This window comes from Globicephala melas, chromosome 2 (genome assembly GCF_963455315.2).
Source record: "Globicephala melas chromosome 2, mGloMel1.2, whole genome shotgun sequence".
NCBI lineage: Eukaryota > Metazoa > Chordata > Mammalia > Artiodactyla > Delphinidae > Globicephala > Globicephala melas.
In genome coordinates, this window is record NC_083315.2 from 79,000,918 (window position 1) to 79,015,991 (window position 15,074).

At 38.7% G+C, this 15,074-nt stretch overlaps 1 protein-coding gene across 1 annotated transcript in view; it reads right to left on the reverse strand.

The window, feature by feature from the left end:
- Positions 1 to 15,074, reverse strand: part of UNC13C (unc-13 homolog C) — a 576,706-nt gene that overhangs the window by 374,976 nt on the left and 186,656 nt on the right. The window contains exons 6-7 of the mRNA XM_060294236.1: positions 14,832 to 14,903; positions 795 to 1,014 (exon numbers count right to left, since the gene is read on the reverse strand). Of these exons, the coding sequence (XP_060150219.1) occupies positions 795 to 1,014; positions 14,832 to 14,903 (292 nt within the window). The remainder of the gene's footprint in view (positions 1 to 794; positions 1,015 to 14,831; positions 14,904 to 15,074) is intronic.

Below are 15,074 nucleotides of genomic sequence, written 5' to 3' on the forward strand. Positions count from 1 at the left end.
GTTTTGGCATTTCAGGACCTAATCTAAAGTACCAGTATAAAGGATTTTCTTTTGGAAATGGAAAATTTAAGATAACCTGTCATGAAAGTCAAAGTGACATGTACCTATTCAGAAATGTAAAAGAATGGAGAGGCGATTAATATTCATTGAGCATCTACTATGTGCCAGACTCTTAGCAGCAACTATTTCATTTAATTTTCAAAATAACCCACTGAGGTACATTTTATTATTCCTATTTATTTGGTGGAAGAAAATGAAGCCCTGAAAAGTTAGAAAACCTTGCCCAGGGTCACCTATCTGGTAAGTTAGATTTGTCTTTGACATCAAATGCAAGACCTCCCAATTCTAAGGGCTGCACAGGGACAGCAAAAGAGCACGGCTCTTGCCTGCAGAAGTCAGGTGTCAAGTAGGTTTGGAAAAGAATTCCAGTTGCTGTCATCGCAGGGGTGTGTCTTAACCCCTGTTTGAGGAATGTGACTTTACATGTTCCCACTGACCACGTGGGGCTATTATGAGATAAAAGTGAGAACAAAGATTGGAAGTCACTGTGAAGTTTTCTACTTGGTCCGAGTGCCACTGAACTCCAGGTAGTTATTCTGAGGAATCTGAAAGTGCCAAGGTCAACAGTGTAGGAAGACACAATCATTTACATGACTTGGCGGGCAGTATGTATATCTTTGTGTGAATGAATAGGCTGGGGGTGAGTAGGATTTGTTGAGAATTAGCAGGAGCTGAAAATGCATAGGGTGAGACCAGCTCTGCACACCTGCCTCTTCACCTAACCGAATACTCACTCTGCAAACAGTCCGCGTTCAGGAGGTCCTGACACTTTTCGTGGCACTTCACTCCGCACTCTGAACACTTCATGCCTTGCCGGGCAATGCCCCACAGGAGCCCTTCACACTCGTAACAGTAGGTAGGTGTCGTAGCCGTCCAGACCTCAAAGTTGTGTGGGGTGGTGGAGGACATGGGGTAGATCAGTGCCTGCAAAGTCTTCTTGAAGACATGTATTTTCTGTGAAGATGAGACAAGTAACCAACACGAGCCACATCAGTGGATCTAGAGAATTTCATCATAAAACCATTTTACAACTTTTTCCTGAAAACGCTATTTTGAGGGGACCCCTTGATTATTGATTTAAGTGAGGGCAGTCATCAAAATAACTCTGCACACTTATTCTTTGCTCAGTGTTCTAGGGTCCAATTCAGTTCTTTGAACATAAAGAACTCCCCAATCTTCATATTGGACTGGGCTCCCTGCTGTGTAAGCTTCTTTCATGGAAGCACAGAGCTCTTGTTGCTTGATAATGACTATGTCCCTCTATCCTGTGAACTCCATGAGGGCAAGGATGATGAGCACACTGCTCACTGCTGGATCAATCCTCAGAGCCTAACCTAGTCTCTGGCTTGAGATAGATGTTCAGGAAACATCAATTCAAAAAAAAAAAAAAAAAAGGAATTATATTACTATCCTTGGTCTAAATTGGTTCTTCTGGTTCTTGGTAAAAGTATGAAGTAATGGAAAATATTCTCAATGCTGATTTTAACCCTCTAGAAACACTCCCTCCCCTCTTTTATATTCTACCCAGGCCTCATCTCCCTGATTCTATACCCTCTCTAACACTACACCCCTCCCCAGTCCCAAAGTACACTTCTTCTATAGACCTTTCCACAGAGAACTGCTTTCATCACCTATTCCTTAGGAAGGAGCTCATCAACGAATTGATAAGAAAGCCCTAGTAGTAGATAAAGGTTAAATGTGGCACTCTCCCATGGTGCTTTATATTTTAAAGGGAGATAATATTTAATAGCACATGGAAGCTGTTGGTAGAGTGAGCACTGAACGAGGAGCCAGGAGGCCTGAGTTCACGAGCACAGGCCCCATCATGTGACATATGAAATGGGCTTCAGAAGGCAGGAGCTCTCTTCCCTATTTCTCTAGTGCCTAAACAGTGCCTATCATTGTCCTTGGGCATAGTAAAGTTACAACACATTTTCTGTGTGTGAAATTAATGAATGTCTGTTACTTAAGAGTCTTGTGATCTAGGAAGAGACTTAAACTCTCTAATCCTCACTTTCCTGTACTACCTACCTACCATATTATGTTGAAGATCAAACAGTGAGATGGTAACAAATATAGTCCATAGACTTCAAACACTAAGAAAATACTAAGTATGGGCTTTCCCTGGTGGCGCAGTGGTTGAGAGTCCGCCTGCCGATGCAGGGGACATGGGTTCGTGCACTGGTCCGGGAAGATCCCACATGCCGCAGAGCGGCTAGGCCCGTGAGCCATGGCCGCTGAGCCTGCGCGTCCGGAGCCTGTGCTCCACAACGGGAGAGGCCACAACAGTGAGAGGCCCGCGTACCGCAAAAAAAAAAAAAAAAAAAAAAGAAAATACTAAGTACTAGTGTTGATAGTGGAGACTTGTTTGGATGTGTCTGTCCATTTGATTGTCATATCCCACTATGCAGGTGACGTCCTGGTAGAAAGACTAGCACTCTCTGAAGTTACAAATACAAATAACTTCCCACAACTACCTGATGCATAATGAATGGTTATTTACATAAATCCTGTAGGAGTCCAGCTGATAAGCAATGCTAAAAAGGAAGCACTTGTATTTTGCATTAATCATCCTTAAATCTCATTTCAGAATGTCTTCCCACAGTGCTGAAATGGCTAACTTGTCATTATTTTTCAAATCCATAGTACGGCAACAGCATATTTCCCTTTATTAATACATTCCCCTCATTATGTATTTTCCCAGAATATGTTTGTTAATGGTGGAAGGAGGTTCCCTACCAGGCAGTTAAGCATTGCTAAAAAAATTTTCTAGCTTTTGAACAGCAAGATGCAGCCTTGCTACTCCATGAGGGGCTGGTCAAAGCTCTTTATATTTCAAGTGAGTCTACAGAGCAACAGTATGTTCAAACTATGGGAAGTTCTCAAGTAGAAGACCCCTGTGTTAGGGTTTGTATCGACAAAACAAGTGGATCCATCACTTTTTAATAAAGACAGTCTAAGCCAATAAATCTCTTGGCTTCATTCCCTAATGAAGATGCCTTGTCTTGAAAAGAACTGTTAAGAGTTCTTTTAGAATTAGAAGTATGTATTATGCATCTTTGCTTCCCATTTACTGCCTAGCAGAGTGATATTCAATATCATCAAAGTGACTTGAATGATTCTCGGCATAACAGATTTACAATCAGCTCTCCATTGACAGTTTCATGTTCTAGCTGAGCTGAGGGGCTGGAGGACCGTGTAATGTGTACATGTGGTGTGTGTGTGAGTGTAATACAAAATTTTGGGTTGAGCCAAAAAAATAAGAATGGACTTTAGGTATATTTGAGATTGCATAATTTGTTGTCTTAGTAGGGGAAAACAACAATTCTAACTCACTGGAACACTGGGTGGGAAGAGAACAGTCTGCTACTGAACGCAAGTGAGAAATACATATTAATTTTGAAAGCAAAGCTGGGCAAACGGTTGATTTTGAACATGAATTCATCTGTATAATTTAAATTTGATGATGAACACACTGTAATTCCCTATATCCATTTTCATTTTATTGAATTCAAGTGACATATAGTCAGTGCTCTAAATCCTTAGGCTATAGTAGGAGTGATAAATATAAGGACCACTTGCTAAAAAATTAAATAGGCTGAAGGAGGGCTTCCCTGGTGGTGCAGTGGTTGAGAGTCCGCCTGCCGGTGCAGGGGACACAGGTTTGTGTCCTGGTCCGGGAAGATCCCACATGCCGCGGAGCGGCTGGGCCCATGAGCCGTGGCCGCTGAGCCTGCACGTCCGGAGCCTGTGCTCCGCAACGGGAGAGGCCACAACAGTGAGAGGCCCACGTACCACAAAACAAAAACAAAAACAAAAACAATAAATAGGCTGAAGGAAAGCAAGTGAAAGACAGCTGAGAAGGTTTCATTGAAATGTTTGGTTTGGTTAAAGAGGGATGGTCCATTTCATGAAAAGAGCAAGTGAAGCTAATTTCAAAAAGAAAAAACATGGAAAATTTACTAGACAGCACATTGAAAATCAATTGAATGGGGCATTAGAATAAACCATAACATGTGAAAGCTGGAGAAAAACACTAGGTAATTCACTACAGGGTACATATCCCCAGTCTCAAAAAAATAATTATGAGTTTTTTCACTCTTGAGTTTTGGGGATATGGGCACATGTTTACCAAAGCTTGAAAAGTACTCTAAAATAAATGGCTAAAGAGAAATCAAGGAAACACTCCCATTTACAATTGCAACAAAAAGAATAAAATACCTAGGAATAAACCTACCTAAGGAGACAAAAGACCTGTATGCAGAAAACTATAAGACACTGATGAAAGAAATTAAAGATGATACAAACAGATGAAGAGATATACCGTGTTCTTGGATTGGAAGAAACAAGATTGTGAAAATGACTACACTACCCAAAGCAATCTACAGAGTCAATGCAATCCTTATCAAACTACCAATGGCATTTTTCACAGAACTAGAACAAAAATTTCACAATTTGTATGGAAACACAAAAGGCCCCAAACAGCCAAAGCAATCTTGACAAAGGAAAATGGAGCTGGAGGAATCAGGCTCCCAGACTTCGGACTATACTACAAAGCTACAGTAATCAAGATAATATGGTACTGGCACAGAAACAGAAATATAGATCAATGCAATAGGATAGAAAGCCCAGAGATAAACCCACACACATTTGGTCACCTTATTTTTGGTAAAGGAGGCAAGAATATACAATGTACAAAAGACAGCCTCTTCAATAAGTGGTGCTGGGAAAACTGGACAGCTGCATGTAAAAGAATGAAATTAGAACACTCCCTAACACCATACACAAAAATCAACTCAAAATGGATTAAAGACCTAAATATAAGGCCAGACACTTTTAAACTCTTAGAGGAAAACAGAGGCAGAATACTCTATGACATAAATCACAGCAAGATCCCTTTTGACCCACCTCTTAGAGTAATGGAAATAAAAACAAAAATAAACAAATGGGACCTAATGAAACTTAAAAGCTTTTCCACAGCAAAGGAAACCATAAACAAGATGAAAAGACAACCCTGAGCATGGAAGAAAATATTTGCAAATGAAGCAACTGAAAAAGGATTAATCTCCAAAATATGCAAGCAGCTCATGCATCTCAATATCAAAAAACAAACAACCCAATCCAAAAATGGGCAGAAGACCTAAACAGACATTTCTCCAAAGAAGATATACAGATTGCCAACAAACACATGAAAGGATGTTCAGCATCAATGATCATTAGAGAAATGCAAATCAAAACCACAATGAGGTATCACCTCACACCTGTCAGAATGGCCATCATCAAAAAATCTACAAACAATAAATACTGGAGAGGCTGTGGAGAAAAGGGAAACTTTTTGCACTGTTGGTGGGAATGTAAATTGATACAGCCACTATGGGGAACAGTATGGAGGTTCCTTAAAGAACTAAAAATAGAACTACCATATGACCCAGCAATCCCAGTATGGGGCATATACCCTGAGAAAACTATAATTCAAAAAGATTCATGTACCACAATGTTCACTGCAGGTTTATTTACATTAGCCAGGACATGGAAGCAACCTAAGTGTCCATCGACAGATGAATGGATAAAGAAGATGTGGCACATATATACAATGGAATATTACTCAGCCATAAAAGAAAACGAAATTGAGTTATTTGTAGTGAGGTGTATGGAACTCGAGTCTGTCATACAGAGTGAAGTAAGTCAGAAAGAGAAAAACAAATACTGTATGCTAATACATATGTATGGAATCTAAAAAAAAAAAATGGTTCTGAAGAACCTAGGAGCAGGACAGAAATAAAGACGCAGATGTAGAGAATGGACTTGAGGACATGGGGAGGGGGAAGGGTAAGCTGGGACGAAGTGAGAGAGTGGAATGGACTTATATATACTACCAAATGTAAAACAGATAGCTAGTGGGAAGCAGCCACATAGCACAGGGAGATCAGCTCCGTGCTTTGTGACCACCTAGAGGGGTGGGATAGGGAGGGTGGGAGGGAGACGCAAGAGGGAGGAGATATGCAGGTATATGTATATGTATAGCTGATTCAGTTTGTTATAAAGCAGAAACTAACACACTATTGTAAAACAATTATACTCCAATAAAGATGTTTAAAAAATAAATAAAATAAAATAAAATAAAATAAATGGCTTATGAAAACATTTCTTATTCCAACAAAGCCTAAGATGGAATGATGGTCACTTTAGAAACTGAGGAACTGAATGGCTAAGGAAAGCATGAAAAATACATCTGATAAGGGACTCATGTCTCAGGGGAATACTGCATACTGGGGGAAAGAGTGTATTTTTAGCAGCAAAGTAAGACCGGATCAAACAAGATTATAAGGACATAGTGTGGAGTTTTTGTGGAATAAGGCAAAAGATAGGATATTGGACACTGAATAAAAACAAAGCAGAAGAAAACAAGGGGAAACAGTCAAATTAGCCATGGGCGATGGGAAATGGAAGCCTGTAACTGACCTTTAAGAGTTGGATTAAAGGGAAGAGAAAATATATATACACACGTACTTTCATACATACACACATGTACTTAGAGTAGGCAGTAAGATAATAGGGTGTAGCTACTAGGATCCGAGCTGATGTGAAAGGATGGGAACTGGTTATGTTATCAAGAGAGGGTCTCTGGCCTAGGTAAACAAGGAACTAGACATATGGAGAAGGTGGTCTGAAGAACAAGCAGAGCTCAATTACTGGAGTTAGGACTGAAGGACAGAATGGATTCAGCAATTTGGGAGACTTCCTGCTAATCTATTTTAAGTGTTTCTAAACTTTTCAAATCTTCTACAACAAACACATATTATTTGCTAAAATGTATGTATGTTCTGATAATAATAAAATGCATGCTCACTGAAAGAGTAATTTATAAACCCAAACAAGCATTAAAATAAAAAATAATTTAATTTTTCAAAGTTAGGTACGGTTTGATGCATGTTCTTCCAGTAATTTTTCTATTTATAGCCACGATATCAAGCTTTTGCAATGAAGTAAAGAACAATAAACATTATTTTTATATTACTAGTGTGATTCCAAAAAGTAAGGCAATTTTTATTGCTTCAACACTGCTTTAATCTGCAGAAATGATTACTCTGCTTTCACTCAGGTAAGACTTAGTAGCCAAGTACAACCTTTGGACTCCAAAGAGGAGGATGCTCATATTTTAGACATAGATTTTGTTAAAAACTCCTGCTCTGAGAAACTGGAATTTAAAGTGAGTTGCCCTAATATATCACTTTTTGAACAATTAGGACAGGGAATGAATTGCCTTTTCTATTGATAACTACATGGGGAAATTAAAATGAGTCCGAGAAATAAAGCAATCAAGCCTCCTTCAGGGAACAATTACCATTGTCTTCGGACCACCAAAATTCCAATCTACAAACTGTTAACACTTATAACAGGAACAAAGCCTGACTGTCTCCATTTGCCACATACCTTTTCTCCTTTTCCCTCTCCTATGTTAACCAGCAACTTAACTAATGAAGTTCTATTTTTCTCTGCATCCTGTGGGCTTCCCTCATAGGACTACATAAACCATCTCTTTCCTATACTTGAAAACAATCACATTTAGATAATTCCAGGAAAAAAGTATGCTTCTTTTTTTCAAGCATATTTCACATAGTTGATGCATGATTTTAGAAATCTACTTACTGTCCTCTAAGTATCATTTTGCTATTTCTGGACAAAAGCATCAGAAAGATTTGCAGAGCAAAGATTAGGTACAATGTGACCTTTGAAATTGGTCATAAGCATGAGGACAGAACAATGGTAGAATAAGTTCCTGAGTATAAAAACAGACATAATTTCATGACTGATTTACTCATTAGACTAATCATTACATAAGACTAACTGTAGAAGCTAAAATTACTTGGGTATAATTTTTTGTCACAGAAAGTGCTAACAGAGACTAAAAGTTATGTGCCTATACATGGAAGACTGTAAGTAATTTGTTTTTACTTATATTGTTTTATAACAGGTACTAATTACCAGTGACCTAAGTAACTTATGGACTGAGTCCAAATAAAGAAGGTAGAACAGTGATAAAATAGATGGTTCAATAATTTAAGGAGAGGACAATATAGTATATACAGTCTGAAGTACAATATGGTTCCATGCCAATACATGACATGGAACTTGATCTGATAACAAATTAGGGTAAATTTGTCATGTACTATATAAGTATCACTTTTTCTCCAATTCAAACTTTCAATGAAAATATATATATATATACAAATAAAGAAGGTGGTATGAGATGAGTAACTTATTAAATATAAGCGGCCAAAATAATTTGAATTTCTCCACTGGGAGAAACTTTAGGCATTTTAATCTGGAAAGTCTAATTCTTACCAGTCGGGGCAGAGACTGAGTTCTTATAAATCTTCTGACAGAGGCCATGAAAGAACAGGAAGAAGGGTTAGGATATTATAAAAGGAAGAGAGGGAAAGGGGTGACCCTCCCTCTTAAAGGGAACCCATTCTATTGTTCTCTTGTAAAACCAAGAAAGTCAATCGTGTAGCTATGTAAAGCTGTGTAGTGAAAGTAGACAATCATAAAAATAATAACTAATATTTATGCATCCAAAATGGCTGAAGTGCTGTCTATCTGTTATCTCATTTGATGCCCCTCCAAATCCTCTAGAAATATTAGTATATTCATTTTGTTTATTGGAAAACTGATCTGGAAACCTGGCAAATGAAGTTGATATAGCCCACTAGGTAAGTGTTGGGAAAAAAACATTTTACTTTGTAGAAGGGCTGCAAAGAAAGATTCCCCAGGCACCTAAATACATAAATAAATAAATGGGACTTAATGACAGATTTAAAAAAGCAGATTCTGTGGAAACCTAAGAAGTATGTTTGGGATCCAGTTAAACTCCATGGGCTTGGATCTTTGGGTTTTCAGACCATTTTCAGATAGGACATTTAGACTTGACTTCTACCTAATGTGGGCATTGAGGGTAGTAATCAGAGACTAAGCATTTTCAGATCTTTATATATTTTTTCAGGACAGAATTACTGATCAACTTTAAAATTTGAAAAGTATTTTAATTAAACATTTAAAAATAAGAGAACTGGGCTTCCCTGGTGGCGCAGTGGTTGAGAGTCCGCCTGCCGGTGCAGGGGACACAGGTTCGTGCCCCGGTCTGGGAAGATCCCACATGCCGCGGAGCGGCTGGGCCCGTGAGCCATGGCCGCTGAGCCTGCGCATCCGGAGCCTGTGCTCCGCAACGGGAGAGGCCACAACAGGGAGAGGCCCGCATACCACAAAAAAATAAAAAAATAAGAGAACTAAGCTCAAATTTATTATAATAAATGTAAACTGAATCCAACCATAAAAAGACAAATTCTGAGATTGAATTTTAAAACTAAGCTATCTGTTTTTATGAGATATGCATAAAACACATTAAGATTTAAAGAAAGGGCCAGAAAAGGTTCTATCAAGGAAGATATTAACCTAATTACTTCAGTGAGCTGTATTAATATCACATAGAATATGTTTAAGGAAAAAACATGTAAGAAATTAACAGGATTGCTACCAAAAGTTGAAAGAAACAATTTATCAGGGATATAGAAGTCCCAAAATTTATGTACTGAACAGAAAAAGCTCATATGGGATATCTACAGTGCTGATCATGTACTAAGCCACAAAGCAATTTTCAATTAAATACTAAAGACTGAAAATACAGTCCACGTCCTCTGAACACGATACAGTAACAAAAATAAAGCCCTTATGTTTGGAAGATTAATGAATACACTTTCTAAATAACTGATGAGTCAAAATATTAATCACTGGACAATTTATGAAATAATTCTATCTCAACAACAATAAAAGCACTATATATCAAAACTTGTATGATGCAGCTAAAGTGTGCTGAGAGGAAAATGAATAGTTTAAAATGCATTTGATAGAAAAGACAAAAAGAAAATTAGGTTATACAAGTGTGGTAAAAATATAAACAGAAGCAACAAAATGATAGACACGAAATCTTTGAAGTTTAGAAGGAGGAAGAAAATGAAGAAGGAATACACAAGGGATGGAAATATTCTCTTTTTAAAGCTGAATGATGGATATAAGGTGTTTGTACTGTTATTTACTCCCTTCATTTATGTTGTAGATATTATTTTGTGTGTATGCACTAGTTAATAGCAACAATAAAAATTAACAAACTACATATTCAACTTAGTAAGTTAGAAAAATAGCTTCAGGGAAAATATAAAAAGTAGAAGATGAGTAAGAGCAGAAATAAATGAAATATGAAACAAAGAAACAAAATATGGAGTCAACAAAACAAATGCCAGAGAATCTCTTGCAGTACTGACTCTATAAAAGAGAGGAAAAAAATACAAATAAATAATAAGATGAAAACAGCACAAGCTTTTATAAATGATACAATTATATGAACAATTTGACGGTATTAAGTTTGCAAATTTAGAAAAAAGGATAACTTTCTGGAAAAAATATAAATGATTAAAATTGACTCAAGAACAAATGTTTAAATAACATGGATAGAATTGTTATACTACATAAATTGATTTAGTAGTCATAAAACCACCCTAAAAAATCAAAAACAAAAAAATGTGCAAGACGGTTTTAAAGGCAAGTTTTGTCAGTCTTTCAAGGTTAGCAACACTTACTTTATGCATATCACCCTAGAGAAGTGGAAAAGGAAAGCTTCCCTACTTATTTTATAAAATTCGTTTATTCTTGATGCCACAATTGTTCAAAGACATGGTAAACCATAGGCCATTTTACTAATGAATACAGGTGCAAAAATCTTACATAATTAGCAAACATATGAGAAAACTGATGTCAAGAAAATTTCAGTAACTTGCGTAAGTTCCCTCAGCTAGTAAATGGTGGACTTGGACCAACATGCTTCTCAAGCCAAGGACCATGATTTCCTTCTCTTGAAGAAGGAAAGAAGCAGCCCCAATAGCAATACTACTTGTAAACAAGAGATAACCTGTATATTTGGTGTCATTGCTGATGACTCCCCTGTCAGTACTCCCTGCAATCTGCCCCTCAGTTGCAAAGGTGACAGGGAGGCACTGGGCTTAGCAGGTACTCTGGATACTTCATCCTAAGACCCTGTTCCACTGCCCTGCCACTGCTGTGCCTGGCAAGACATTTCTTTAATTCTCCCTCATTGTGAGATAAGTATTATTACATTACTTTAACGATGAGATAAACAAGTCTCAGGGAGACAAAGCATATTGATAAGAAATGAGTTCTCAAAGGCAGTAGGAGGTGGAGCTGAGATTCAAATTCAGGCCACATCACTTCAATACTTGTTCACGTGGTATGAAAGGATTCCTGTTCCTGAGCGGGAGTCCGGAATCCCTGGGTGAACTGAGCCTGCAACTTCCAGATTGAACCCCAGGCCCCAGAAAGGTGTTCTGACCTGCTTCCTCCTTCCATGTTTCTTTCTAGGTCATGCTAGGAATAGGACCCAGCTCTGATATCCTGTTTATCCCCACACCTAGTTCTTGCCAGTCCCTTTTCTTTGGCCTGAATCCTGTTATTGGAAGAAGGACCTCTATCCTCCTAGACAAATCAACCCTTTATGAGAACTGACACTCCCTATAAGCCTGGCCTTAGGCCAGCCTCCTAAACATGGACACCAACCCAGATAGAACAAACAGTGTTCTAGAATCTCTTTTAGCCTTGGTGATTTGGATTCCTCACTCTACCTGAGTTTCTCATAACCATCATCTAAGCCTGTCTTAGTCTAAATACCCCTGACTACTAAAAGCTTCCATTATGAACTATAGCAACAGTGGGTACAGAACATAGTATCTCAGCTCCTCTCTCACTATAAGCATCATGACAGCAGGGATTTTTAAATGAGTTGTTCTCTGCCTTATTTCCAAAATCTGAAACACTGCCTGAAACACAAAAGACAGTCAATTAATATTTGTGGAAATAGTGAATGGATTTACTGTGACTGTGCTACTCTTGGCTCTAAACCTAGGAAACTACCCCTGAGAAAGCAAGCACAAAGCTGAGCAGTGCAGTGCCAGGCGGATTATTGTTGTGGTATATGGATACTAGACTGTTATCCTGTCTGGTGTTATCAAACCAGATGGGAATATTTCAAAGCTGTAGTACTTAAGGGCTGATTAGACGGAGATTCCCAATCAGTCCCAGTAGCTCCTTGTGGTGACTAGGAATTGGTGATGGACGGGGCGCCTGGCAATACTTTGCTCACTGCCAACAGTGTGTCAGTGGAGGTGGTGCTGGCTGACCCACTGTCATCTTGCATCAGACTTTATAGCCCTTTCCTTCCTTGGAAGAGATGACTGAGCGTTTTACCGCACATCTCTTTAATTCAAATAGAAGGGCTACCATTTTCCACATGGCCAAGCCTTTTTTCTTCATGTAAAGGCAAATATTTCATGCTTCACATTGAGGGTGCCTGGGACTCACGAACTGGGAAGTGGAAAGTATTTGCTCCAGCATTTATGTTAGTTGCCCATGTAATGACTTAATGTGACAGCTTGTCAAGAGTGGCATTTAATATGCCTGTTGTACAGAAGTCATATTTCATTTGCTTTTTGAGACATGAGCCCCAGGAATACGGGCTCTATGAGTTTTAGAGGGAGCTGATGATGGACTCTGTTCATCCACTCAACACCCACACAGAAATATCTTCTACATAGGTCTTCTGAAACTAAAGAAGCAAAATGATATGTTTAAGTAAAGGAACAATAGATCAATAGCTAATTTAACTATGAAGTGAGGGTGTGGTCTCTGTCAGAGCCTCAGAAAATGTAGTAGCATTCCTCTCATTTCTGTCGCTTTCCTCTTCACTTTTCATAGGAATGAGTATTTGTGTGTTAAACCAAATAGCAAATTTTAAAATATAAGAAAGGAACAGTCTAGGAGTCTATCAATAAAAACCTTCCATCTTGATTATTTCCTCAAAAGCAAAAGACTGGATACTTTGAGATTCAGCAAGCAATATGAAGCTTTCTCATATACCAGAGAATGTTTACTTTCTCTCGTAACCAAACTATCGTGAAAATATTACATGGCATCATAAACCCAGTAGATAAGAAGAAGCCCCTGGGAAAGCAGCCATATTTTAAAAATCCTACGGCACAATAAAAAATGTTCTGAACTTGCTATAGCACCCAGATATCCAAAGGGACATGTACTATTGCTGATGTAGTACTTAAGGGCTGACTGGGTTGGGGAGGGCAGCTTGCTGATAGACACCTAGGAAAGGTTGGCTTTGGGTGGAAAATGACAATGACAGGAAGAAGAGAATGAAAAATATAAATAATGGTGTTTAAATGGCAAGTGTATAGAAATTTAAAACAAGTAATAATAGTGGCCACATTTTTATTCTCTAAGAATGACAAAGTCTCTAAAATTGGGGGAGGTAGAGTACCTAGTTGCAATAAAGGAGGGCACAGATAAATTGTATTGGATAAAAGCCCCAGCAGAGGGACTTTCCTGGTGGTCCAGTGGTAAAGAATCTGCCTTGCAATGAAGGGGACATGGGTTCGATTCCTGCTCAGGGAACTAAGACCCCACATGCTGCAGGGCAACTAAGCCCGTGTGCCACAACTAGAGAAGAGAAAATCCGAACACCACAACTAGAGAGAAGCCCATGCACCACAACGAAAGATCCTGCGTGCCTCAACGAAGATCCCAAGTGCCGCAACTAAGACCCGACGCAGCCATAAAAATTAATTAATTATTTTTTTTTAAAACAGCCCCAGCAGAGTGGCTGTGCAGGATGCAGTTACCATGGCACAACACCCACTGCTCATTGGAATCACCTGGAAGTTTAAACAAACCAAAACAAAACAAAAAAACCTCTTCTATCCAGACTATATGTGAAGCCAATTAAATCAGAATCATGGGAGTGAGACTCAGACATAAGTATGTTTTAAAGCTCCCCCAGGTGATTCTAATGAACAAAATTCAAGAATCCCTGACCCTACTTGTACCTTTTAATCATGCTGGTTCTTTCATTCAACAAGAATTGACAAAGCTTCTATCTTACGTCAGACAGTGTACTAAGCAATAGGGATGAAAATGTTTAACAAGAACAACTAACAGGATATAGTGCTACCTTCATGGAGTCTAAAAGGAAAGCCTTATGCAAGATAATCAAACTGTAGTAACAAAAATAATAAGAATACCAGCTTGTATTTATTGTTTACTGTACCCTAGGCCGTGTAAGCGTGTTAAATATTCATCCACTCCCTTAATCTTCTGTATTATTATCACCTCACTATACACATGAAAGAACTCAGGCTCAGAGAAGTTACATAACTTATCAGACATAACAATGCTAATTTAGTGGCACAGATGGGACTCACCCCAAGCAGCCTTCACTCTTAACCATGCTACACCATACTATACTATGGAGGTCATGATTAAATGCTAGAAAAGCCCAGTGGAAGAAACTAATAATTGAGCCAGAAGGGGAGGAGGGTGTTTGGGAAAGCCTCCAAAAGGAAGCAAAACGTGAACTATGTAAAAACTTAGCAGGATTTTTTAGGTGGACAGTGACAAACTGTGTTAGGATGAAATGGCATTTGTAAAGATGGGAAGGTGCATGCGTATTTGAGCAGCACAGGATAATTTGTACGATCGTGCAGCTGAGGACCTGAGAAACTTTGTTTAGGGTCAGACTTTCCCCACGTTCCCAATGATTCCTAGAACTCTGGAATGAACACAACAAACAAGCAGCCCAGGCAGAATGCTTTTCCCCAGACCACGATCAATGCATAGTTAGTAACTGACTCTGCACCTACCAATTCCTCATTATTTAGAGATGTCCTAATCACCATAGCCAGGGAGAGTCCAGATTTCCGGGCAGCCAGGGTCTTAAAATAGAACCAAAAAAACACAGAATTATGAGGTGACTGCTATGTACCTATTACTCAGCAGAAGGTGAAAGTGTAAAAGTACAGACTATCGCTACTGACACTTTAGTCAATAGGGACCTACCATTTTCAGTAGTCAGCCAGTTCATCCAGAATGTGGAATCATAGGAC